We start from the raw sequence: 25,193 nt of genomic DNA, 5'->3' as shown, positions 1-25,193 counted from the left end.
AGAAAGAGAGAGAGAAAGGGAGGGAGAAGAGAGAGAGAAAGAGGGAGAGACGGGGAGAGAGTGTAAAAGCAGCGTCCCAGGACCAGGAGAGAAAAGAGTCTTGACGTGTTATCATCCCCCCTCCCTGACAGGCCTGCCTCTCCCCCATTCATCTCCCGCGCTGACAGCTGGTAAATGTCATACGGTGCCGGGTGCGTAGTCCAATTAGCAGCCGAGTGGCAAGCGGCCGGGCCAGCGAAGGGCCTCCGCAGTTAGGGACAGAGCCCAGAGGTAGAGTGTCATCATCAGTTGCCATGATGGGTGTCAGGACTGGGCCTCTGTGAGCCGCCAAGCTGTCCGTCACAAGACAGACTCCATTACAGCACAGAGGCATTCCGCACTCCATCACATATGCACACTATCACATACACACACACTACCAAATACATTATCACATACACACACACTACCAAACACACTATCACATACACACACACTACCAAATACATTATCACATACACACACACTACCAAACACACTATCACATACACACACACTACCAAATACACTATCACATACACACACACTACCAAACACACTATCACATACACACACACTACCAAATACACTATCACATACACACACACTACCAAATACACTATCACATACACACACACTATTACATACGCGCACTATTACATACACATACACCATCACATGTACACACACACATAGAGAAATACTCACACATCTGCATGCATACAAAAACACTTCTGCAAAAACAGAACCACACGCAAATATTCACTGAAAACACAGCTGCACAGAAACCACACACACACACAGAAACACAATCGCACACAAAAAAACAGGACACTGAACACTGACAGACTAAACATGCAGCAGTGTGTCATGTATACACATACTGTACATCAACAGCACAGACACAAAGACAGAGAAACACACATACATAAAGCAGTTACACACAGACATCTCAGACATCACACACGCACACACACACACACACACACACACACACAGCCCCCCCGGCCAGAGTGATCGATAGAAGCTGGAAGCCCGAAGACATGCTAATTGTTCCAGAGTGGGGGGGGTGTCTCCCTCTTGCCTCGGGTTTTGATAACAGCAAATCGTTTCAAATAAAACTATTGACATAACACAAACGGATTGTGACTGCCGGCTTCATGCGGGGTATGGATTTTTACTCCAGCGCTGCCTGCACGTCCGGCCATTTTGATGGACGAGCCCTTTCACAAATTGGCATCTATACTGCGCTCAAACGCAGGCGGGGAGAGCGCGCACGCACACACACCCGGGCCCCGCAGAGCCTTTGTCTCGCTTCCCAGATAAAACGGCGAGCTGTGGCCGTGGAGATGTTTTTTAAAATTTTATTTAACAAAATGTACTTTTGCTATGCAGTAGGAGGGGCAGCCCTCTGACTCACTGCCTGAACACCTTTCTCCATACCTTTCTTCAGTCTTGTAGGGAAATGGGGGAATGCACGTGTGTTGTGCTGGCACTGTTGGGGCATTTTGTGAATTTTAAAGTCTGCATCATGGAGGTTCTGATAGGTATATATATATCTGTCTGCATGGGCTTGGATCGTGTCTGTGTGCATGCGTGCGCAAGCGTGTGTGTGTGTGTGTGTTGAGATAATGTGGGCGATGGTGGGTGTGTGACAGTGTGAGTGATTGAATCTGTGTAATAAAGAGAGACAGAGTGAAACAGAGAGATGACGGGTTTGTGTGCGCGTGTGTGTGTGCGCACGTGTGTGTGCACGCGCGTGACTCACTTGGCGACGTCCTTGCGCAGCTGCTCGTGCCTCATCAGCAGGTTCTTGCGCTCTCTGAAGGCCTTGCGCACCTTGTAGCCCTTGTACACGGCCTGGATGGTGGAGGCGGCGATGTCCTGGATGGCGGCGATGGAGAGGGCCCCGTGCTCCAGCATGAACTGGGTCACCTCCTGGTGCTCGCCCAGCAGGGCGTAGTCTAGGGGCGTGTACCTGCCCGCACGCGCATTCCACAGGAAATACACTCAGTACTGCGTCACACCCTTATCCGCACATACAGTACACGCGTCTACACCACAGAGTATACAGCACGTTATGTTGTACACGAGGCATATGCTGAAATACATGGAGTAAAGTACCCACCTCTCCTCGCTGTGCTCCATGTGGTTCGGGAATGCATTGTACCCCAGAAGCAACTTCACCGCGTCCAAGTAGCCGTTATTACAGGACCAGTGCAAGGCTGTCCTCCCCTGCCACAGCAAGCACACACACACAATCAAAGGCACATCACACCCGCGAGCAAGCACACCCAGCAAGCAACACACACAAAACAGGGCCACACACAGAAATAAAAGCACACCAGAGAAAGGTTAGAGATCATAACACACATCTCAGAGAAATGCATACTGTAAGTGTGTGTGCTGTCACTCAGAGGTGCAGTAATCTTTCAGGAGCCAGGACCAGGAGCAGGGCAAGCAGTGTGTCTGGGGCGGGCCAGGTTTCGGGCTCACCTCCTTGTCCTGGAAGTTGGGGTTGGCCTGGTTCTCCATCAGGATGGCCATGCAGTTGATGTAGCCCCCGTAGGCGGCGCACTGGAGCGGGGTGCGTCCCGCCAGGTCCTGCACGTTGGGGGTGATCCCGTTCTCCATCAGGATCTGACACACCTCCGCATTCCCGCCCAGAGCGGCCCAGTGCAGCGCCGTGTGGCCGTCCAGATCCACCAGGTCCACCCGCGCCTCCCCTGCAGACCACCACAGTCCTCAGCTGGACACCTAGCACCACTCTTTATTAAGTATGGGGATGACATCATCCCTGAGCTAAATACCTCTGATGAGGGTGAGGATGACATCACACCTGAACTGAGTACCTTTGATGAGGGTGAGGATGACATCACCCCTGAACTGAGTAGCTCTGAAGAGAGTCAGGATGACATCACCCCTGAACTGAGTACCTTTGATGACGGTGAGAATGACATCACCCCTGAACTGAGTACCTTTGATGAAGGTGAGAATGACATCACCCCTGAAGTGAGTACCATTGATGAGGGTGAGGATGACATCACCCATGACCTGAATACCTTTGATGAGGTTGAGGATGACATCACCCCTGAACTGAGTACCTTTAATCAGGGTGAGGATGACATCACCCCTGAACAGAGTACTTTTGATAAGTGTGAGGATGACATCACCCCTGAACTGAGTACCTTTGATGAGGATGACATCACCCCTGAACTGAGTACCTTTGATGAAGGTATGGAGGACATCACCCCTGAACTAAGTACCTTTGATGAAGGTGTGGAGGACATCACCCCTGAACTAAGTACCTTTGATGAGGATGACATCACCCCTGAACTGAGTACCTTTGATGAAGGTGAGGATGACATCACCCCTGAACTAAGTACCTTTGATGAAGGTGAGGAGGACATCACCCCTGAACTGAGTACCTTTGATGAGGGTGAGGATGACATCACGGTGGCCCATCTCACAGGCGCGGAAAAGGGGTGTGTGCTTCATGACATCCAAAGCGTCCACCATGGCCCCACGCTCCAGCAGGAGGCGCACTGTGCTCACATGTCCCGAGAGGGCTGCTGCATGCAGGGCTGGACAGACAGACAGACAGACAGACAGACCGACAGACCGACACAGTTGTGTTCAGTATGGCTGGCACATGCTTGCTGTATGTTGACAGTACACTGTAGCTCTGTCCTTCAACACATCCATCGTTAAGGGGTGTTACCCACACATGACACTTCAAGCAACACCTCACCCAGCTTCATTTTACTACCAACTTGGCTCTTATCCCTTCAGACAAAAGCATTTGGAAACCCACTGTCTCTCTCCAGTGATGAGTCTATCAGCATCTGTGCTGTCACAAGTGTGTCCCTGGCTGCAGTTACAGCTGCCCACTGGCTGACAGAGTGTGTGTGTGTGTGTGTGTGTGTGTGTGTGTGTGCGCGTGTATGCAAATGTGCCTTTGTGTACACGTTTGTCAAAATGAGCACGTGTTTATGTGAGTGTGTGCATGCCACTGCATATGTATAAGGGGGAGACTCTGTGTGTGCATCTGTTAGTGTTTGTGAGGCAGTACAGACCATGTGTATTTATGTATGTACGAGTGCAGTTTATGGGTGTGCATATGTATGCGTGCTTGCATGTATATTTACATTGCGTTACACCATTAGCATTTAGCAGATGCTCTTACAATGTGTGTGAAGTATATGTGTGTGGTGTGTCACAGGCAGGGAAGCCCATTTTGTTTGTGCTAATTGATTAGTTCCAGCCTGAACAGGTCTCACACAAGGCACCACTTCATGCGGCGGTGTTGGATATGTCTGAGTTATCAACCTCAGAAGAGCTTCAAGGGTTTCCTCCCGTAGCACAGCACCACCTAATGAATTTAATATGAACCATTTTTAATAATTTAGGAAGAAACAACCAGTACCTTTCTTTTTAATCAGTAGAGCCCACTTATTAGAATAGAGACAACAGAATTTGTAATGCAAAACATTTATTTGCAACCGCAGGCACACTTGGAATGTTCCATCGTGATTAATGGAGCGAAGAGCCTTGCCTTATTGCAAATGGGGAACTGGACCTACTGGATGAAGCCTCTTAAAATGCATAGTTCATCATAAGGGGAAGACCTAGCTTTTCCTGGGCCTGTTCTGTTTGGAGCAGAGGGAGAGTTGAAGAGCTCTGAGCTAGGCTACACATCACAAAATCACCAACCGACCACCGAACGTTACTCCTTTGTGCTAGCCTACACATCCACCTGAATGATCGGTGCTGATTGGCTCAGTGAGTAAGAAGGCCCATCCCACCTCCAAAGCTGTTGCTCTGTCTCTGTCAGTTCTCCAGGGTCTCACGGTTACCAGCGTTGATTGGTCATTTGGGTGAGATGCATGTCCTTGGGCAGAGGCCGCCCCCTCCCACTGACACCGCTAACAAACATGGCTCCGCAGCGAATCGCAGCTCAGCGGGGGCTGTCAGTCCAGGGGTCAGCGGCTCGGCGATATGACTCTTTATTATTGCCCCCGTATCAGTTACCTCCTGATGGTCCTGTGGGGTTATGAGAGGTTTCTACAGTTTTATGGTTCCTCTCCTGTAGGGACTCTCCACTGCCAATTTGTCTCCAGGCAGCATGTCTCTACTGAAGACAGCTCATATATACCACAGGAGTATGTGCTATACTGAGCAAATGCTGTGATAAAGGCAGATACTAAATACTCAAAAAATAGATGTGTAGAAAATTGTTGAGGTTTTTGTGTTATTTTGTGTTAATTATGTATTTGCTAGATAATTTCATGACACTGAAAAATAAATAATTTCAGTGACTGTTTTCACTGGAAAGTAAATTAAAGGGTGGTCTCTGAGTTTTGCATAGTGCTGTACGTGTACATGTGCATGTGTGCGTGTATGCGAATGTATGCGTGCATATATGTGGAAAACGCATGCATGTGTATGAGCATGGAGTAAGTCTGTTGTATATGACTGTATGCCTCTATGTGTGTGAGATGCAGCAGGAAGCTCAGCATGTACAGCTCCTGCTGGAGGGCAGAAGATGGAGGACGGCGGTGCGCGGGCAGTGCCAGACGGGGCTTTAGCGGGCTGATGGATGGGTACAGGGGGCAGTGTGGACCCTCCGCTCGGGGAGGGAAGCAGCCTCGGTGCCGCCGCCGTGCCGGGCCCCGGTTATTGATGGCCTATAGTGGAAACGCATGTGCTCAAGATGGAGTAGTCCGTTGTTGACTGCATGCCTGGTGTGTGTGAGATCCAAACAGGATGCTCACTGTACAGCTCCTGCTGGCAGGCGCGAAGATGACGCGTCAGCGCATGCCAGCGGGGCTAGCGGGTGATGCATGCGTGACAGGCGCAGGGGACCTCCGCTCAGCGAGGCAAGCAGGCCTCGGCGCGCACTGCGGGCACAGGTAGAGGGCGGCTCGTCTGGGCCAACGCCGTCACTCAACGAGCTGGGTCTGCCGCTGTCCCTGAGGGGCTGTGTGCGATCTCAAACAGGCCGCTCAGTGTCCCGTCGCTACCAGGACTGTCCCAAATTCCACCCAAACCCGCCCATACCAGCCCTATCCCACCAGCCCGTTCCTCAAGACGCCTGATCACACAGTGTATCATTGGCACGCAAGCAGGGTTTTTTGTCACACAAGTCGAAGTTAGACGGGAGGAAGTGGGTAACCGGAGTGTCCTCTGTCATGCTGGGCTGTGTGTTCTGATCCAAATCCAGGCTTCATGTCCCAAAGGACCAGGACCGCACTTTCACCACTCTGCTCCATTACAAGCAACTGCAATTAGCCCTTCCACTTAAAATCCACAGCCCGTTCATGAAACAAGTACAAGGGCTGTTCACCAACATTTGTCATTCACTTTCACTTAAAGCAAATGCAGGTCCTTACTTTTTTCCTTTTCCTTGCTGATAAAAATGCTGAAATCCCTGAACTGCTTGTGAAAATAATGAGCACTTTTCTGCACAAAAAAGGTATGCCCTGAAAACATGTTAACTTAGCGGATGACATAACTGCCATCGCAGTATACATTATAACATAAGGGGGCATATTTATTAAACGTATAAAAGCATGTGATGCCATTGGCTGTGACGGTACAGAAAGCATGTCATCATTTCCCCCTTTTCCCCCTTTCGTGTGTACAGAGGAGGAGGCTCTAAATGTGGCAGCTCGGGACTCAGTTAATGAGGTGCCTGTGCGGGCCCCGGCATGAGCAGGATGCTAGCAGGAGGGGGGCCCCGCAGCAGAACAGCGGGGTCCGGGGTGGCGTCAGGACACCTCTCCTTTGTACCCCGACGGGGGGGTTTTTTTCGGGGACCGCGGGCCACTCGCTGACGTCATAGCGACTCAGCCGGGGGGGCTCCCCGTGACGTGGCCGCCTCTGACCCCGTGTCACCCCGTTCCCGAGGGCAGGCTGACGTCTGCCACCCCGCCGCCCACACTCTCAGCCGCGCTCCTAACGGCCTGGCACGCCTGGCACGCCTGGCACACAACCAATGGACAGACCGTGCTGCCAGGGCTCGTGCCGTCAGAACTTGGGCAACCCCTGCCGGTCTCCTCGACAACCCAGCAAGTGGGTGGAGCTTATGTTTCACATAATACTGGTAATATGCTGCTTCAATTCAATAAAACAGTAAATGACTCTACTGGATTTAGAAAAAAAACACCCTTTCAATGGGAATACAAAGTAGGCATGGAGTGGCAGGCCTGCCAAAATTTCTCCAAGTGCGCAGCAACAACTCATCCGGGAAGTCACAAAAGATCCCAGAAGAACATCCAAAGAACTGCAGGCCTGTCTAGCCTCAGTTAAGGTCAGGGTTCATGACTCCACAATAAGAAAGAGACTGGGCAAAAATGGGATTCACTAAAGTGTAGCAAAGCGGAAATCACTGCTAACCAATACTGCTCTGTGCCAGAAAATTCATAATGAGAATTAAATTCAATAAAGTTGAATTAACACTGGATATTTTACTGCGCACTGCAGAATAATGCTTTAATGCCTAATTTCTGAAGTAGTTAATTAGAGGTATCAGGCTGGTTGGAGGGACTTTTGTGAACACCTGGAATTATAACTGTGAGCTGAAACAAACTGCGATATAAGCCATTGTATGTTCTTGATTTGTCTGACATCCTGTGGTCTTCCAATTAGCCGACAGCGTAACTAATCGCTAAGGCAAAGAGTCTAACGGTTCCTGGGCTGTAAAGCAAACGTCCCTCTGACGGGGGTGCAGCGTTGGGGCCCGAAAGTGACCGCACGGCCCTCCTCGCTCACCTGTGCCCCCGTACTTGTCGGCCATGTTGATGTCGATGTCGGCCTTCAGGTCGAGCGCGGTCCTGATGACGTCATCGCTGCCCTTGCCCGCCGCCCACATGAAGGCGGTCCTGCCCTCCAGGTCGGGGTCGTCCCTCACCGAGGGGTGGCGCAGGAACACCGACACCGTGTCCTGCAGAGACAGGGGGTTCAGCACTCAAACGCTCGCACACAGGAACACCGACACCGTGTCCTGCAGAGACCAGGGGGTTCAGCGCTCAAACACGCACAGAACACCGACACCGGTCCCGCGAGACCAGGGGTCGCACTCAACACTCGCACAGGAACACCGACACCGTGTCCTGCAGAGACCAGGGGTTAGGCTCAAACGCTCAAACGCTCGCACACAGGAACACCGACACCGTGTCCTGCAGAGACCAGGGGGTTCAGCGCTCAAACGCTCGCACACAGGAACACCGACACCGTGTCCTGCAGAGACAGGGGGTTCAGCGCTCAAACGCTCAAACGCTCGCACACAGGAACACCGACACCGTGTCCTGCAGAGACAAGGGGTTCAGCGCTCAACGCTCGCACACAGGAACACCGACACCGTGTCCTGCAGAGACAGGGGGTTAGCACTCAAACGCTCGCACACAGGAACACCGACACCGTGTCCTGCAGAGACCAGGGGTTCAGCACTCAAACGCTCGCACACAGGAACACCGACACCGTGTCCTGCAGAGACCAGGGGTTCAGCACTCAAACACTCGCACACAGGAACACGACACCGTGTCCTGCAGAGACCAGGGGGTTAGCACTCAAACGCTCGCACACAGGAACACCGACACCGTGTCCTGCAGAGACAAGGGGGCTAAGCACTCAAACGCTCGCACACAGAACACCGACCCGTGTCCGCAGAGACCAGGAGGTTAAGCACTCAAACGCTCGCACACAGGAACACCGACACCAGTGTCCTGCAGAGACAGGGGCTAAGCACTCAACGCTCGACACAGAACACCGACACGTGTCTGCAGAGACAAGGGGCTAAGCACTCAACGCTGCACACAGGAACACCGACACCGTGTCCTGCAGAGACCAGGGTTAAGCACTCAAACCGCACACAGGAACACCGACACGTGTCCTGCAGAGACCAGGGGTGTCAGCACTCAACGCTCGCACACAGGAAACCACACCGTGTCCTGCAGAGACCAGGGTCAGCACTCAACGCCGCAACAGGAACACCGACACCGTGTCCTGCAGAGACGGGGTTCAGCCTCAAACGCTCAACGCTCGCACACAGAAACACCGACACCGTGTCCTGCAGAGACCAGGGGTCAGCACTCAAACGCTCAAGACCTCGCACACAGGAACACCGACACGTGTCCTGAGAGACCAGGGGTAAGCTCAAACGCTGCACACAGGAACACCGCACCGCTCCTGCGGAGACCAGGGGGCTAAGCACTCAAACGCCGCAACAGGAAACCGACACGTGTCTGCAGAGACCAGGTTCAGCGCCAAACCTCAAACGCTGCACCAGGAACACCGACACCGTGTCCTGCAGAGACCAGGGCTAAGCGCCAAACGCCGCACACAGGAACACCGACACCGCTGTCCTGCAGAGACCAGGGGTTCAGCACTCAAACGCTCAAACGCTCGCACACAGAAACACGACACGTGCCTGCAGAGACCAGGGGTTCAGCACTCACAACGCTCAACGCCACGCTGCACAGGAACACGACACCGTGTCCTGCAGAGACCAGGGGTTCAGCACTCAAACGCTGCACACAGAACCCGACAACCGTGTCCTGCAGAGACACCAGGGGTTAAGCACTCAAACACTCGCACACAGGAACACCGACACCGTGTCCTGCAGAGACCAGGTTCAGCACTCAAACGCTCGCACACAGGAACACCGACACCGTGTCCTGCAGAGACCAGGGGGTCAGGGACTCAAACACTCGCACACAGGAACACCGACACCGTGTCCTGCAGAGACCAGGGGGTTCAGCGCTCAAACGCTCAAACGCTCACACACAGGAACACCGACACCGTGTCCTGCAGAGACCAGGGGGTTCAGCGCTCAAACGCTCGCACACAGGAACACCGACACCGTGTCCTGCAGAGACCAGGGGTTCAGCACTCAAACGCTCGCACACAGGAACACCGACACCGTGTCCTGCAGAGACCAGGGGGTTAAGCACTCAAACGCTCGCACACAGGAACACCGACACCGTGTCCTGCAGAGACCAGGGGGTTCAGCACTCAAACACTCGCACACAGGAACACCGACACCGTGTCCTGCAGAGACGAGGGGGTTCAGCGCTCAAACGCTCGCACACAGGAACACCGACACCGTGTCCTGCAGAGACCAGGGGGTTAAGCACTCAAACGCTCGCACACAGGAACACCGACACCGTGTCCTGCAGAGACCAGGGGGTTCAGCACTCAAACGCTCAAACGCTCGCACACAGGAACACCGACACCGTGTCCTGCAGAGACCAGGGGGTTCAGCACTCAAACGCTCGCACACAGGAACACCGACACCGTGTCCTGCGGAGACCAGGGGGTTCAGCGCTCAAACGCTCAAACGCTCGCACACAGGAACACCGACACCGTGTCCTGCAGAGACCAGGGGGCTAAGCGCTCAAACGCTCGCACACAGGAACACCGACACCGTGTCCTGCAGAGACCAGGGGGCTAAGCGCTCAAACGCTCAAACGCTCGCACACAGGAACACCGACACCGTGTCCTGCAGAGACAAGGGGGTTAAGCGCTCAAACGCTCGCACACAGGAACACCGACACCGTGTCCTGCAGAGACCAGGGGGCTAAGCACTCAAACGCTCGCACACAGGAACACCGACACCGTGTCCTGCAGAGACCAGGGGGTTCAGCACTCAAACGCTCGCACACAGGAACACCGACACCGTGTCCTGCAGAGACCAGGGGGTTCAGCACTCAAACACTCGCACACAGGAACACCGACACCGTGTCCTGCAGAGACCAGGGGGCTAAGCGCTCAAACGCTCAAACGCTCGCACACAGGAACACCGACACCGTGTCCTGCAGAGACCAGGGGGTTCAGCACTCAAACACTCGCACACAGGAACACCGACACCGTGTCCTGCAGAGACCAGGGGGTTCAGCACTCAAACGCTCGCACACAGGAACACCGACACCGTGTCCTGCAGAGACCAGGGGGCTAAGGGCTCAAACGCTCAAACGCTCGCACACAGGAACACCGACACCGTGTCCTGCAGAGACCAGGGGGCTAAGCGCTCAAACGCTCGCACACAGGAACACCGACACCGTGTCCTGCAGAGACCAGGGGGCTAAGGGCTCAAACGCTCAAACGCTCGCACACAGGAACACCGACACCGTGTCCTGCAGAGACCAGGGGGCTAAGGGCTCAAACGCTCGCACACAGGAACACCGACACCGTGTCCTGCAGAGACCAGGGGGTTCAGCGCTCAAACGCTCGCACACAGGAACACCGACACCGTGTCCTGCAGAGACCAGGGGGTTCAGCGCTCAAACGCTCACACACAGGAACACAGACACCGTGTCCTGCAGAGACCAGGGGGTTCAGCGCTCAAACGCTGCACACAGGAACACCGACACCGTGTCCTGCAGAGACCAGGGGGTTAGGCGCTCAAACGCTCGCACACAAAAACTCACCCCACTCCCACGCCCAGAGAAAATCAACAGAATCTGAATTTTTATGAGCCTAAATCACATTTTTTTTATGAGTACAAACAGTAAAAATTAAAAATTACAGACTGCATTGCAAGTATAACACAAAAACATGATTATTTTTGCGTGAAATAACGCTAAGTGGACCGCCAACGCTGCCACCAGCGCAGGGACAGGTAAGTCCTCACAAACAAAAGTAAAGCACTTCAGGAACACGGTGTTCAGTCAACTTCTGCTGGTCAGTTTTGTGGCGTACGGGTACGTTGGCTGCACGCAATCAGAGGCGCGCTGAGCTATGCAGTCAGACTCACGGCGAAGTTGCTCTGAGCGCCGTAGTGCAGCGGGGTGGCGCCCTGGCTGTCGGACGGGATGGTGCCCGACTTGTTCCTCTCCAGGAGCAGGTGAACGATCCTGGCATGACCTGGCACGGGGAAACGCACACGTAAAAACACGCGTAAATGTGCATACAAAGGCACACGTACACCCGCATGCACGCTCACATGCTGTATACTATCTCACCGATAACAAAAGAGGACAGTGAAAGGTGACACTTTGGCCAACACAGATCTGGAAACCATAAAAGGTGCAGCCAGGAAGCGGTCGTCACCACAGACAGGAAGTGACACAGGCGCCTGATCCTCACCCAGCAGGGCTGCCCAGTGCAGTGGAGTCCTGAAGAGGTTGTCGTAGGCCGTGACACTGCAGCCCTCGTACGAGGTCAGCACCTCCACCACCGCCTCATTACCGTCTGCCACGGCAAAATGCAGAGGCGTGCGTCCCTCGTAGTCCTGCCAGTTGAGAAGGGACTCTGTTGGGGCAGCTTCCTGTTGAGATACCGGCAACGGAGTATGAAACACCAGGATTTAAGACTCCAATTCCCATCAGCCCCTTGGTCATACATTCCGCAGTACTTTAAATGTGCCTAAAAGCACTCCAGGTGTGGGGACTGGGGGGAGGGAGGAGTCAGGTTGAAAATGACCGTGAGTGCGGGAGAACATTAAAATGGACAGATGGGGGCAGGACAAGGCGGGGTGGGGTGGGGTGGGACAGGGCGGGCCGGGTCACTCACCAGGATGCACTGCACGGTGTGGGTGGCGCTGGGGTCTTTGTTGTGGGCGGCCCAATGCAGGGGGATCTTGCCCTCGCTGTCGGGGATGCCGATGTTGGAGTCGTGCTTGATGAGCAGTTTGACGTGTTCGGGGTGGTTGTAGAAGGCGCTCCAGTGCAGAGCTGTCTGCTGCAGGGATGGGACACACACACCGGGTCAGGGGGCCAAGGTCACAGGGTCACACACAGGGCCACAGAGTAACACAGAGTCACAGTGTTAAACACAGGCCCATGGAGGCAAACACAGGGTGATAGGGTCACAGGCTGAATCCAAATATGCAATGCATACATACATCTATAGACACACCACATAATACTAGCACCTGTAAAACTGTACTTTATGGCCAAATGAGGCTGTCTACAAAACAATGAGACATGAGCTGAGCAAAGACTATAAAAATCATTAAGTTTTGCATTTCATTCTTAGAAAGTTTTAGGAAAGGATCTTGCCATCACAAAAAGCAAGCATATTTCCTACATGAGGAATATATGAGCTATATTCTACTATATGAGCGCTGGCTTGCAGATTCATCGGTGTTGAGTTTTGTGAAGCCCGGGACTGAGGGAGCAGAGCTGCACTGAGCGCAGGAGAATGTGAGTCAGCTGAAGCAGGCCGCCGCGTTAATGAAAGACAGTTAACACGCTTTCACTCCACGCTCTCCCGCTCTGGCCCGCGGTCGGCCCCGCAGCGCCGGGTCGGACTCCAACGACCGCACGGCAAAATAATTACACGGAACGCGCCCCGCCATTTAATACAAAGTGGCAGCGATACAAATGGAAGCGAAGCGAAGCCCAGCGAGAGAGGACTGTCCGCGTTGGGGCGCGGCCTGTTCCTGGCAGCCATTAAAAGCGGAGTTTCGGGTTTGACGGACGGGGCTGGCGGAGGCGGGGCCGGGGAGGTGCCGTCCCCTCTCTCTTTCCCACAGGCCCGGGGATCACTGCTCACCTGCGGAGCCCAAATCGGCTCGACTCATTCCCAGAGGGCAATGTTCCCTTTAATGAGGAAAACGCATTCCTTTATACGAGGAAGCCTAATGAACAGCAGTCTGTGGGGCGGTGAATTTGGCACGCACATGTCACGGGATCGGGGATTGGAGGGGGTAGAGCCGGCTGGCCCAGAAGCAGCATGGGTAATAAAAACTGCCTACGCTCGAGAGGAACCGCCGGGGAGGTGACTGGCAGACACGTGAATCTAGATTACTTCCAACCACAGTCCTGACTGTGCAGCTCATTTTATTTTCTCATAGTCACTAAAACTTCTCTTTGGGACCAACCTCACAGCAAAAGGGATGTGATACAGAGGTTATGACAAACCTCCAACAGAGTGGACAGGGTTAACTTCAGCATGAATGTGATGTTAGGGAGAGGACAGGGTTAACTTCAGCAAGAATGTGATGTTAGGGAGAGGACAGGGTTAACTTCAGCAAGAATGTGATGTTAGGGAGAGGACAGGGTTAACCTCAGCATGAATGGATTATTATGGAGAGGACAGGGTTAACCTCAGCATGAATGGTTTGTTATGGAGAGGACAGGGTTAACCTCAGCATGAATGGATTGTTATGGAGAGGACAGGGTTAACCTCAGCAAGAATGTGATGTTAGGGAGAGGACAGGGTTAACCTCAGCATGAATGAATTATTATGGAGAGGACAGGGTTAACCTCAGCATGAATGGATTATTATGGAGAGGACAGGGCTAACCTCAGCATGAATGGATTTTATGGAGAGGACAGGGTTAACCTCAGCATGAATGTGTTGTTAGGGAGAGGACAGGGTTAACCTCAGCATGAATGGATTGTTATGGAGAGGACAGGGTTAACCTCAGCATGAATGGATTATTATGGAGAGGACAGGGTTAACCTCAGCATGAATGGATTAATATGGAGAGGACAGGGTTACCCTCAGCATGAATGGGATCAGTGGAGAGGCCTGGGTCAATGCGCTAATGGATTATTTAACAAACAGCATGTTCAGAACAGAGTTATAGATGTGGGTTTTTTGGGCAGGTTTAATCCTCAGCTGAATGGAGAGGAGTGAGACAGGGTTCTCTGCCCATGATGGCTTGTTATGCGCAGGACCAGGGTTCCCCAGCAATGGTCTCGAAGGCAGGGCACCCAGCATGAATGGGTTGTTATGGAGGGAAGGGCCAAACTGGCATGAATGGATCTGCTGGAGGGACCAGGTGTTAACCTCTGATGAAGCCTTGTCAAAGGAAGCAGGACTGAACCCTCACATGAAGCCTCATTAGGAGAGCACAGGGTTACCAGCATGAGGATATTATGGAAGGCTACCGCTGAAGGTGCTTTGAAGGCCCTCCCTAAATGGAGGGGCACTTGCAGGCATCATGGCATAATATGGAAGGGACAGGTAACTCACTGAGGTGTTATAGAGGACAGGTTCAAACCCTCACCATGTGGTTTAAAGGACCGCACATTGTTCTCAGCGACTGGGATATAGGAGAGGACAGGGTCCCTGCCGCCTGACCTGATTAATTGAGGCGGGTTCACTCGCATGAGGATGTGCTTAGGAGAGGACAGGCCAGCATATGGGGCGGGGGCAGGGTTAGCATGAATGGATTATTATGGAGAGGACAGGGTTAACCTCAGCATGAATGGATTATTATGGAGAGGACAGGGTTAACCTCAGCATGAATGGATTATTATGGAGAGGACAGGGTTAACCTCAGCATGAATGGATTATTATGGAGAGGACAGGGTTAACCTCAGCATGAATGGATTGTTATGGAGAGGACAGGGTTAACCTCAGCATGAATGGATTATTATGGAGAGGACAGGGTTAACCTCAGCATGAATGGATTATTATGGAGAGGACAGGGTTAACCTCAGCATGAATGGATTATTATGGAGAGGACAGGGTTAACCTCAGCATGAATGGATTATTATGGAGAGGACAGGGTTAACCTCAGCATGAATGGTTTGTTATGGAGAGGACAGGGTTAACCTCAGCATGAATGGATTATTATGGAGAGGACAGGGTTAACCTCAGCATGAATGGTTTGTTATGGAGAGGACAGGGTTAACTTCAGCATGAATGGATTATTATGGAGAGGACAGGGTTAACCTCAGCATGAATGGATTATTATGGAGAGGACAGGGTTAACCTCAGCATGAATGGTTTGTTATGGAGAGGACAGGGTTAACCTCAGCATGAATGGATTATTATGGAGAGGACAGGGTTAACCTCAGCATGAATGGATTATTATGGAGAGGACAGGGTTAACCTCAGCATGAATGGATTATTATGGAGAGGACAGGGTTAACCTCAGCATGAATGGGACGAGGTGGCAGAGGCCTGGGCCAGATGCCTGCTGAGCTTTGTTCAAAACAGCATCGTTCAGAAAAGCAGTTTAATTGGGATAATTTTTTTGTGGGTTTCATATCCTCCCGCTGGACATCAGAGGAGCTGAGACACCCCCTGCTGGTTCTCTGGCTCCCTGTGACCCCGAATTCACCCGCCGCAGGACCAGGGCCTTCCCCAACACATGTGCTCCGAAGGCGCACGCCCCAGCGGCCCTGCTTAGCTTCTCTACGGGAAGGGCCAAACTGGCAGGGTGGGGTCTGCCGTGGTGTGGCACCGCTGTTAACCCTCTGAGTGAAGCCTTGTCCAAAGAACAGCAAGGACCTGGAGACCCGTCTCCATGAAGCCCCATTCAGCCCGGAGCACGGGGTCCAATGGGCAGAGTCTCACAGAAGGCACCGCTGGAGGTGCTTGAAGGCCCTCCCTCAAAGGAGGGGCATTGGCAGGCATCCATTTGGCACAAAAGAGGAAGCCGGGCAGGTAACACTCAGGGACATACACGCACAGATCTCAAACCTCTCACCACCTCCCCCGTGATGCCCCCCACATCTGTTTCAGCGCAGCTGGAGCGAGAGCAGGCCCAGCCGAGCTCCCCCTGCCGCCCCCCCTCCCCCCCCCACCTTGTTCTTGTCCTGCGTGTCCACCTCGCCCGGCGCCATGTGCTTCAGCAGCAGCGCCAGGCACTTGGGGCTGCGGTGGCGGGTTGCCAGGTGCAGCGGTGTCATCTCCTCCAGGTCCTTCTGCAGCCAGTCCGCCCGGCGGGACAGCAGCAGCTTCATGAAGCGCACATTCCCCTGGAATACACACAAATACATTCACACACACACACACACACACAGACATACATTCACACACACACACACACAAACACACAGCCACACACACACACACACCACGCACCACATCACACACACGCAGCATACAGACACACACACACACAACATCACAACACACACACACACACACACACACACACATACACACACACATACATTCACACACACACACACACACACACATACACACATACACACATACACACACACACACACACACACACACATACATTCACACACACACACACACACACACATACACACAACACACACATATATTTACACACACACACACACACACACATACACAAAACACACACATATATTTACACACACACACACACACACACATACAACATACACACACACACACCACACACTAGAACACATACATACACACACACGCACACAATACACACTACACACATACACACATACACACATACACACACACACACAGACACAGACACACAGACACCACACACATACATACAAACACACACACACACACACACGCACACAAACACACAGCGCATGCATACACACACACACACACACACACAGCGCACGCACGCACACAAACACACACACACACACATACACACACATAGAGACACACACACACACACACGTACAGACAGAGACGCACACACACGCACACACGTAGACATACACACACACACACACACACACACACGTCAACATGAGCAAGTCTTTAGAACACAAAGAGAAGAGCACACTGGAGCCCTGTTCTCCTGAATGGTGCGAGGACTCTGTCTGCTTGAATCAAGACCTGGCTGCGCAGTTTAAGCATTCTGCACGCTCAACGGGAGAGCGCTGGAGGAGCAGCGCATCTTAATACACCCAGCTGTCAGGCGCACTGGAGCCCGCGCTCAACAGCACCGTCCACCACAGGCACACGCTCCAATTCAGTCAGACACACACCAAATCCAGCATATTGATCCGCGAACCTCATTCATCTGTCGCTAGATTTCACTGCCATGCTAAGTGATGAGGGCGAGCCGTTTCTGCTTCCACAGGGAAGCAAACGCACAGACACACACACACACACACACACACGCACTTACACATGCGCAAGCATATATGGGATGTTTCAGGGAAGCAGGGAGGAGTATAACAGAGTTACGTCATATGTATGGGTGTGGATACGTCAGTGTGACTGACCCGCTGTTTGTGTGTGCGTGTGTCTGCATGCTTATATCTGCGCACGTGTGTGTGCCTGCATGTGTGTCTGTGTGTGTGCGTGCATGTGCATGAGCATCAGTGTGTCCAGTGAGAGAGACAGGAGCTTTGTCTTAGTTTGAGTTTAGCAGGGTGGGGTTGGGGGGTATGCGTGTCCATCCAGGATGAATCACGCTGCTATCTGGCCACCCAAGCCCCCCCCCCACCCTCTCCCCCACAGCCCCCACCCTCATGTGCCCTGACAGGGTTAGGGCTGCCCAGCCTCCCTATTCTCAATCCAATTAGAGCACTAATCCCCCGGACTGGGCCCCTGTGCTTCACGCAGGCAGTTATTGATCCAGGTGTCAGTGTGGTTAACATCACCCTCCCCTCCCGTCCCACCTGACAGGAGCCAGAACCGCGCAAATTAGACCCACTTCAATACCGGCCCCGGCCCCCACAGAAAAAAGGGCTAATAAACGCTTTAAATACAGAGATATCAGAGGGAGGGTGGCCAGACAAATCATAATGTTTCCACTCACACAGACAGGAAGCAATAAGAAAGCCCTCCCCCTTCCCCCCTCCCTCAACTGAGCCCTCTCCCACCCCCACCTCCCTACACCCCCACCCCCCCCACCCCCACCCCAGCCCTTCTCTGTAACACTCTGACCCCATAAAAGGCCAGTACAATTTGGAGTGTGACCAGTGGATGTAAGCGGGGATAGAAGCGTCGCCAAGGGAGACGCGTGTCAATAGGTGGACTGAGCCTCGTCGATAGCGGGATCTGGGGCACAGCCGAGAGGCTGCCAGCTTCCACTGGAGGGCACTAGCTCCTCATCTCAAGCCTGGTCTGCACTGAAACACACACGCACACACACACACACACGCACACACACGCACCAGTGACTTACGCTGGAAGGGTAATTCTTGCCCAACTAAAATATAGACAAATGACGCCCGGGAGACAGGAATGGGTGTTAGGAACGGACAAACCACTGCGCAGACACGAGGGTGACGGACTGAGTCACCGGCGCAAGGACTGGACTTCGGCCATTAAAAAGGCAAAGGGAGATCATATCTGACTTCCGCAAAGTTCCACCGCTAAGAATAAAAACTAAATTAAAAGGCTGAAACTGCTGAAGGCGTGAGAATCGACGGCTGGGCGAGTCTGAAACAGAAAACACACCCACAGAACTTTCCTGAAAGCAAAACAAAGACCAAATATTATTCAGAGACCTTTTTCAGCCTTTTAAAGGGAACAATGGCCCAACGGTGCGACCCGCTCCTGCCTCCGCCTGCGCATATGCGCAGTCAAACACGAATCTGCGCATGCTCCAGCAGTAACAACCGTCAGCTGTCAGGTAAAATAATCTGAACTAACGCCCTCTCTGACGTTCAGGAGATCGTGCTACTTAGCAATATGATCCTCATTAACACACACCCCGCGCACCGAATCAGATGCTACCGTTAGCAGTGCCATTAGAGTAATCCCACAGAGAGCAGCACAGGGTCTCACTCCCGCAAATGCGCAGTGGTCCTCCACAATTAACAAAATATTAAATACAATAATAACAGTAATAATAATAGCTAATTATCATTCTGCACTTCTGTATGCTGCTCCGGATAAGAGCATCAGCTAAGTGATTGCAATAATAATAATACTGTCAATTAGCCTCCACATGTCGGAGTCTCAGAGACTAATCACTTGCAGCTCATTCTTTCAGCTTATGAAATCTGCCTGGCAGACTATTGAACGTAGGATGCATCTTGCAAGTCTTAATGCAGTGACGTCCTTCTGTGTTTTGCATTAACAGCACAACAATCAAATTTACAGAGACACAAATTTACGAGTCACTGGCAAACAATATTGAATGGACTGGTGAGGAGGGAGTGAGGGAATTTCAAAAGTGACGTGCAACAGACCTGCATTTATTTACGTGGAAATATAATGTACTCCTTTAAAAGCGCCAGGCGTTGCTTTTAATCAGGGTGCATTTCTACATTGAGCCGCGAAGAAAACAGTTGTTCCTGATCAATAAATGAACCCATTTCCTACCGAGACCTTTTCCAACAGAAATCCATGCGCAACAAGAACGGCATAATCCTTTTTTCTTGCTTGAGCTCCACAGAGTGAAACTTTCATCCAAGCTTGGAAATGCCCTTAAACTCAAGGCCTGCTGGAATACTGCACTGGAATATGTAAAATAAAACTCGGAATGCCGTTCTGAATACAAAGTGACAGAACTGCACACCCTGGTCCTCAAAGTTTAGGCTGCTCTTGGTAGACTGGAGTGAAGGTCTGATTTTTTATTTTATTTTTTTTGGACCTAACGATGCAAGCTCAGTGCCCATTGCGTCTCACGGGCGACAGCCCCCACCGACCGGGGGCTTGCTTGATCAGTCACTTACCCAAAACGACCTACACGCCCTAAACACGCAGTGTGACCGACAGGCGGGCTGAACGCCCCTGTGGCCGCACGCACGTGGGGGTGGGGGTGGGGGGGGTGTTCAGGATTCGGCACACGCTTGTCGTCGTGGCGCTGGTTTGCTACCCTCTCAGAGAACCCAAGGAGGGCCGCTCCTCCCCTCAGGAAGGCCCGGAGCAACCCAGGCTTTAAAGCCATCAAAGCTCCTGCATAAAGGGGCACACGCTCAGTGTCACTGGCCATTTAACCTGAAGGATTAAGGATCAAATCCCAGGCAAAGTACTGTCGTGAGCCAGTAATACAACATATCAAAACCTGAGCTATGGAGGTAGCCTTGGATGAAGGAAGCCAACAGCCTGCGGGGTGGGGGGGAGAATACTGCTGCGTTAAGCGCATATTTGCACAATCTCATATTTTAACATTGATAAAGTAGCAGCAGTCTTCCATTTGTCCAGCAGCAGATTATTATTTTACACTGCAAAACAAAATCTGGTTTAACAAGTGTTTTAGTTTTGTAATGAGATTTTTTATCTCTCAGGTAGAAAATATGAGCATGTTTTAATTTTTTGCTTGTCAAGTCTTATCCCATTGGCAACACTTGAATTGAGTCAAATTATCTCGCTCAATCAATTTGCATCTTTTTGTCTTGCTTAGCAAAAAAGTAACAAAAATAAGATGTGAAGCCTAAATATAACACAAAAATACTTGCGATGGACCTTTTTTTTTTGGTTTTGCAGGGCACTGCACTCACAGTGCTGTCCCTTACAGTACTCCCCACAGCCTGCAGGACCAGGGTAAGGCTGCAGGGCCAACATCAGCAGCAACGAACTTCCACATCAAATGACTCCGGTAATGCCTCCCATGGAACTATGCTAATTTTACTCCCCACAGAGCCCTGGAAAGAGTTTAGGCTGTTTTGTCTTCTGTGTCCAGCATTTCCAGCACCACTTCTCCTACCTACAGCTTTTTCATCTGATTTAGTACTGGTGGAGTCTGAGACCTCACTTACACCAGGTCGTTGCATGTGACTTGTAACTAGATTGTATCAAAATTAGATTGAGAAAGGATGAAAACTATGTGCCACCATTTGCCATCAGTTAAAGACCTTGAACATTATGTCTGTCAGAGCATTTCTTTCAATACAATAGTGCATTTACAGTAGATAATAACATTATGTCCCATTAATGGTGTCATTCTTTATCAATAAAAAACTACAGAGCCTTAACCTAACTTCTGATGCTGGAACTTGTTTTAAAAATGTTTTTTAAATATGGTCTATTAAGACAAAATGAATTGTATCCTACTGTATTCTAGAAAAGCCTGGGCACATTCTGCACATGCTCAGAACGGGCATGCTGATGAGTGACCATTCCGGCTCTCGCTGGTGAGAGAGGTTGCAGCTCTCCCCATTCCCCTGTTGTGTCACAGGACGTAACTGGGGCATCTGCAAGCTCTCTGTTCACTTTCTCAAGCCTGCAGTTCCTGATGAGAGAGAGTAGGGGGCCATTATCAAAATATTTCAGCTTCACTGAGGCCCGGACCTGTGGAGCCAGGGTCATAAACAGGAACATATTTTGGCAGCTAGTTGACTTTCCCTTCTCTCCCTTCTAAAATCCTTCAAAACTCTCTCACCCCGCCCTTCTTTAATTTAACTGCCTTTGTGTTCTAAACTTGAAACGCTCTCGACAGCTGTTTCCGAAAACACATGACCTCCATTGTGCCAGATTCTATTTGGGATGTTGCAAAGCCAGATCCCTTCGGAAATGAAATCTCTTCCAACTCAAGAACTTCCAAAGGTAAATACGCTGTGAAGAAGCTCTGGGCACACGCTGCCTTTCACTGTGTCTCAGTGCACAAAAAAAGTGCAGCAGACTGAAGAGTGCCTTAAAATAGGGATCTCAAAGTCAGACAGAGTGTCAGTGGGCTGTGGCTGCAGTGTGCTGAATCTCACTGTGTTCAGAGCAGTGTGTTTGCAGTGTATCAGAAGGTCAGTGTCAGTGTGCTGAATCTCACTGTGTTCAGAGCAGTGTGTTTGCAGTGTATCAGAAGGTCAGTGTCAGTGTGCTGAATCTCACTGTGTTCAGAGCAGTGTGTTTGCAGTGTATCAGAGGGTCAGTGTCAGTGTGCTACAAGTCTCACTGTGTGCAGTGTGTCAGAATGCAATGCGTCAGCGAGTCAGTGTGCAGTGCGTCAGTGCTACAGGTCTTCCTTGTTTGCAGTGTGTCAGTGTGCAGTGTGTCTACGTGTGTGTGCAGTGTGTCTATATGTCTGTCTGCAGTGTCTCAGTGTGTCAGTGCTACAGGACTCCCTGTGCGTAGTGTGTCAGTGCATCAGTGTGCAGTGCGTCAGTGTGTCCATATGTCAATGTGTCAGTGTGTTAGTGTGTCAGTTTGCAGAGTGTCAGTTCTACCGGTCTGTGTGTGTGCTGTGTGTCAGTGTATCAGTGAGTCAGTGTGCAGTGTCCTAGTCTGTCAGTGCTACAGGACTCCCTGTGCATAGTGTGTCAGTGCATCAGTGTACAGTGTGTCAGTGTGTCAGTTTGCAGAGTGTCAGTTCCACAGGTCTGTGTGTGTGCTGTGCATCAGTGTGCAATGTGTCAGTGTGCAGTGTCTCAGTGAGTCAGTGTGCAGTGCGTCAGTGTCTCAGTGTGCAGTGTCTCAGTGAGTCAGTGCGCAGTGTCTCAGTGAGTCAGCGTATCAGTGAGTCAGTGTGCAGTGTCTCAGTGAGTCAGTGTGCCGTGTCTCAGTGAGTCAGTGTCTCAGTGAGTCAGCGTATCAGTGTGCAGTGTCTCAGTGAATCAGCGTATCAGTGTCTCAGTGCGTCAGTGTCTCAGTGAGTCAGTGCGCAGTGTCTCAGTGAGTCAGCGTATCAGTGAGTCAGTGTGCAGTGTCTGAGTGAGTCAGTGTGCAGTGTCTCAGTGAGTCAGTGTCTCAGTGAGTCAGCGTATCAGTGTATCAGTGTGCAGTGTCTCAGTGAGTCAGTGTCTCAGTGTGCAGTGTCTCAGTGAATCAGCGTATCAGTGTCTCAGTGCGTCAGTGTCTCAGTGAGTCAGTGTATCAGTGTCTCAGTGAGTCAGCGTATCAGTGAGTCAGTGTGCAGTGTCTCAGCGAGTCAGTGTATCAGTGTCTCAGTGAGTCAGCGTATCAGTGAGTCAGTGTGCAGTGTCTCAGCGAGTCAGTGTATCAGTGTCTCAGTGAGTCAGCGTATCAGTGTGTCAGTGAGTCAGTGTGCAGTGTCTCAGTGAGTCAGCGTATCAGTGAGTCAGTGTGCAGTGTCTCAGTGAGTCAGTACGCAGTGTCTCAGTGTGCAGTGTCTCAGTGAGTCAGCGTATCAGTGTCTCAGTGAGTCAGTGTGCAGTGTCTCAGTGAGTCAGTGTATCAGTGAGTCAGTGTGCAGTGTCTCAGTGAGTCAGTGTGCAGTGTCTCAGTGAGTCAGTGTGCAGTGTCTCAGTGAGTCAGTGTGCAGTGTCTCAGTGTGCAGTGTCTCAGTGAGTCAGTGTGCAGTGTCTCAGTGTGCAGTGTCTCAGTGAGTCAGTGTGCAGTGTCTCAGTGAGTCAGTGTGCAGTGTCTCAGTGAGTCAGCGTATCAGCGTATCAGTGAGTCAGTGTGCAGTGTCTCAGTGTCTCAGTGAGTCAGTGAGTCAGAGTGTCAGTGTCTCAGTGAGTCAGCGTATCTGACCTTCTGCGCAGCGAGGTGCAGGGCGGTGCGCTGGCTCTGGTCTGATTTGTTGACGGAGGCTCCGGCCTTCAGCAGCGTCTCTGCGCAGTCCAGCCGGTCGGCCAGCACACAGTACATCAGAGGGGTGCGGCCAAACTGGTCCTCTCTGTCCCGCAGAGAGGGATCGGCTGGGGACACGCACAGGCACACACACACACACACACACAGCCATGCACATACACACACACACACACACACACAGCCATGCACATACACACACACACACACACACAGCCATGCACATACACACACACACACACACACACACACAGCCATGCACATACACACACACACAGGCATGCACGCACACGCACAGGCACGCACGCAGGCACACACACAGGCATATGCGCACACACAGAGGCACACACACACAAACACACAAAACATTCAGTGAATTACAGACAACACACACTTTCACAAAATCAATCAACAGAGCCTGCATGTGTACAAGAAGTATTTGGCAATTATAGAGTAGTTTTTTAAAATATATAACAAGCATGGGTATCTCTGGAATATTGGGTGCTGGAATACTATCAACACACACAGACAAGATCTCACTGACGGGCACGTGAGAAATCTGTGGAGCGTCTCAGTTTGACATCACTCTGAGGAGAGACAGGTAGCTCCTGCTACCCACACGGGTTCAGTTTTCTTAAAAAAACATTTTTTGCACAAATCCAGAGTCGGTACGTGGGAGCCAGACGAGGTGCTGTACCTGTGATCAGCCTTTGGAGGGCGCTCCTGTCTCCGTTCACTGCGGCGGCGTGGACCTGCGAGCCCAGGAGGGCGGAGCCCGGGGAGGCGGGGTCGGCGGGGCAGAGCGGGAGCAGGGACGCCTGCAACGACAAAACGGACCGTCACGCGACGCGTCGACGGCAAAAAAAAAAAAAGTCCAGTCGGACGCTTAACGTGGCCGCCCGTTTCCACTTCCTGCGCATCACAGCGGAGCTCTGGGACCGCGCCCACGACCGCGTTTTTAAACTCCGCGCCGCGCCTCTGCGGCCGAGCGCTAAATCGTTACCCGAGGTCATAATCACGGCGTGTAGCGACGCAGCGGGACGACTGTGTGTGAATGGACAGGGGCTGAGCCCCAGTAACGGCTCTCCCTGGGGCTGGCCTCCGTCACAGCAGGCCCCCTTTTGAAGCCT

The 25,193-nt window shown here is 51.9% G+C and overlaps 1 protein-coding gene across 3 annotated transcripts in view; it reads right to left on the bottom strand.

Annotated features, from left to right (window-relative positions):
• invs (inversin) overlaps window positions 1-25,193 on the bottom strand; it is a 57,318-nt gene that overhangs the window by 11,179 nt on the left and 20,946 nt on the right. For all 3 annotated transcript variants that reach the window (XM_064339779.1, XM_064339768.1, XM_064339758.1), the window contains exons 3-13: window positions 24,761-24,881; window positions 24,007-24,173; window positions 16,506-16,679; window positions 12,532-12,699; window positions 12,106-12,286; window positions 11,774-11,883; window positions 7,792-7,963; window positions 3,447-3,602; window positions 2,515-2,744; window positions 2,147-2,253; window positions 1,787-1,996 (exon numbers count right to left, since the gene is read on the bottom strand). In XM_064339779.1, the coding sequence (XP_064195849.1) occupies window positions 1,787-1,996; window positions 2,147-2,253; window positions 2,515-2,744; window positions 3,447-3,602; window positions 7,792-7,963; window positions 11,774-11,883; window positions 12,106-12,286; window positions 12,532-12,699; window positions 16,506-16,679; window positions 24,007-24,173; window positions 24,761-24,881 (1,796 nt within the window). The remainder of the gene's footprint in view (window positions 1-1,786; window positions 1,997-2,146; window positions 2,254-2,514; window positions 2,745-3,446; window positions 3,603-7,791; window positions 7,964-11,773; window positions 11,884-12,105; window positions 12,287-12,531; window positions 12,700-16,505; window positions 16,680-24,006; window positions 24,174-24,760; window positions 24,882-25,193) is intronic.

Source organism: Anguilla rostrata, chromosome 1 (genome assembly GCF_018555375.3).
Source record: "Anguilla rostrata isolate EN2019 chromosome 1, ASM1855537v3, whole genome shotgun sequence".
NCBI classification, from domain to species: Eukaryota; Metazoa; Chordata; class Actinopteri; order Anguilliformes; family Anguillidae; genus Anguilla; species Anguilla rostrata.
Note: the sequence above shows the minus strand (reverse complement) of the source record. Positions and strands in the feature narration are given on the sequence as shown.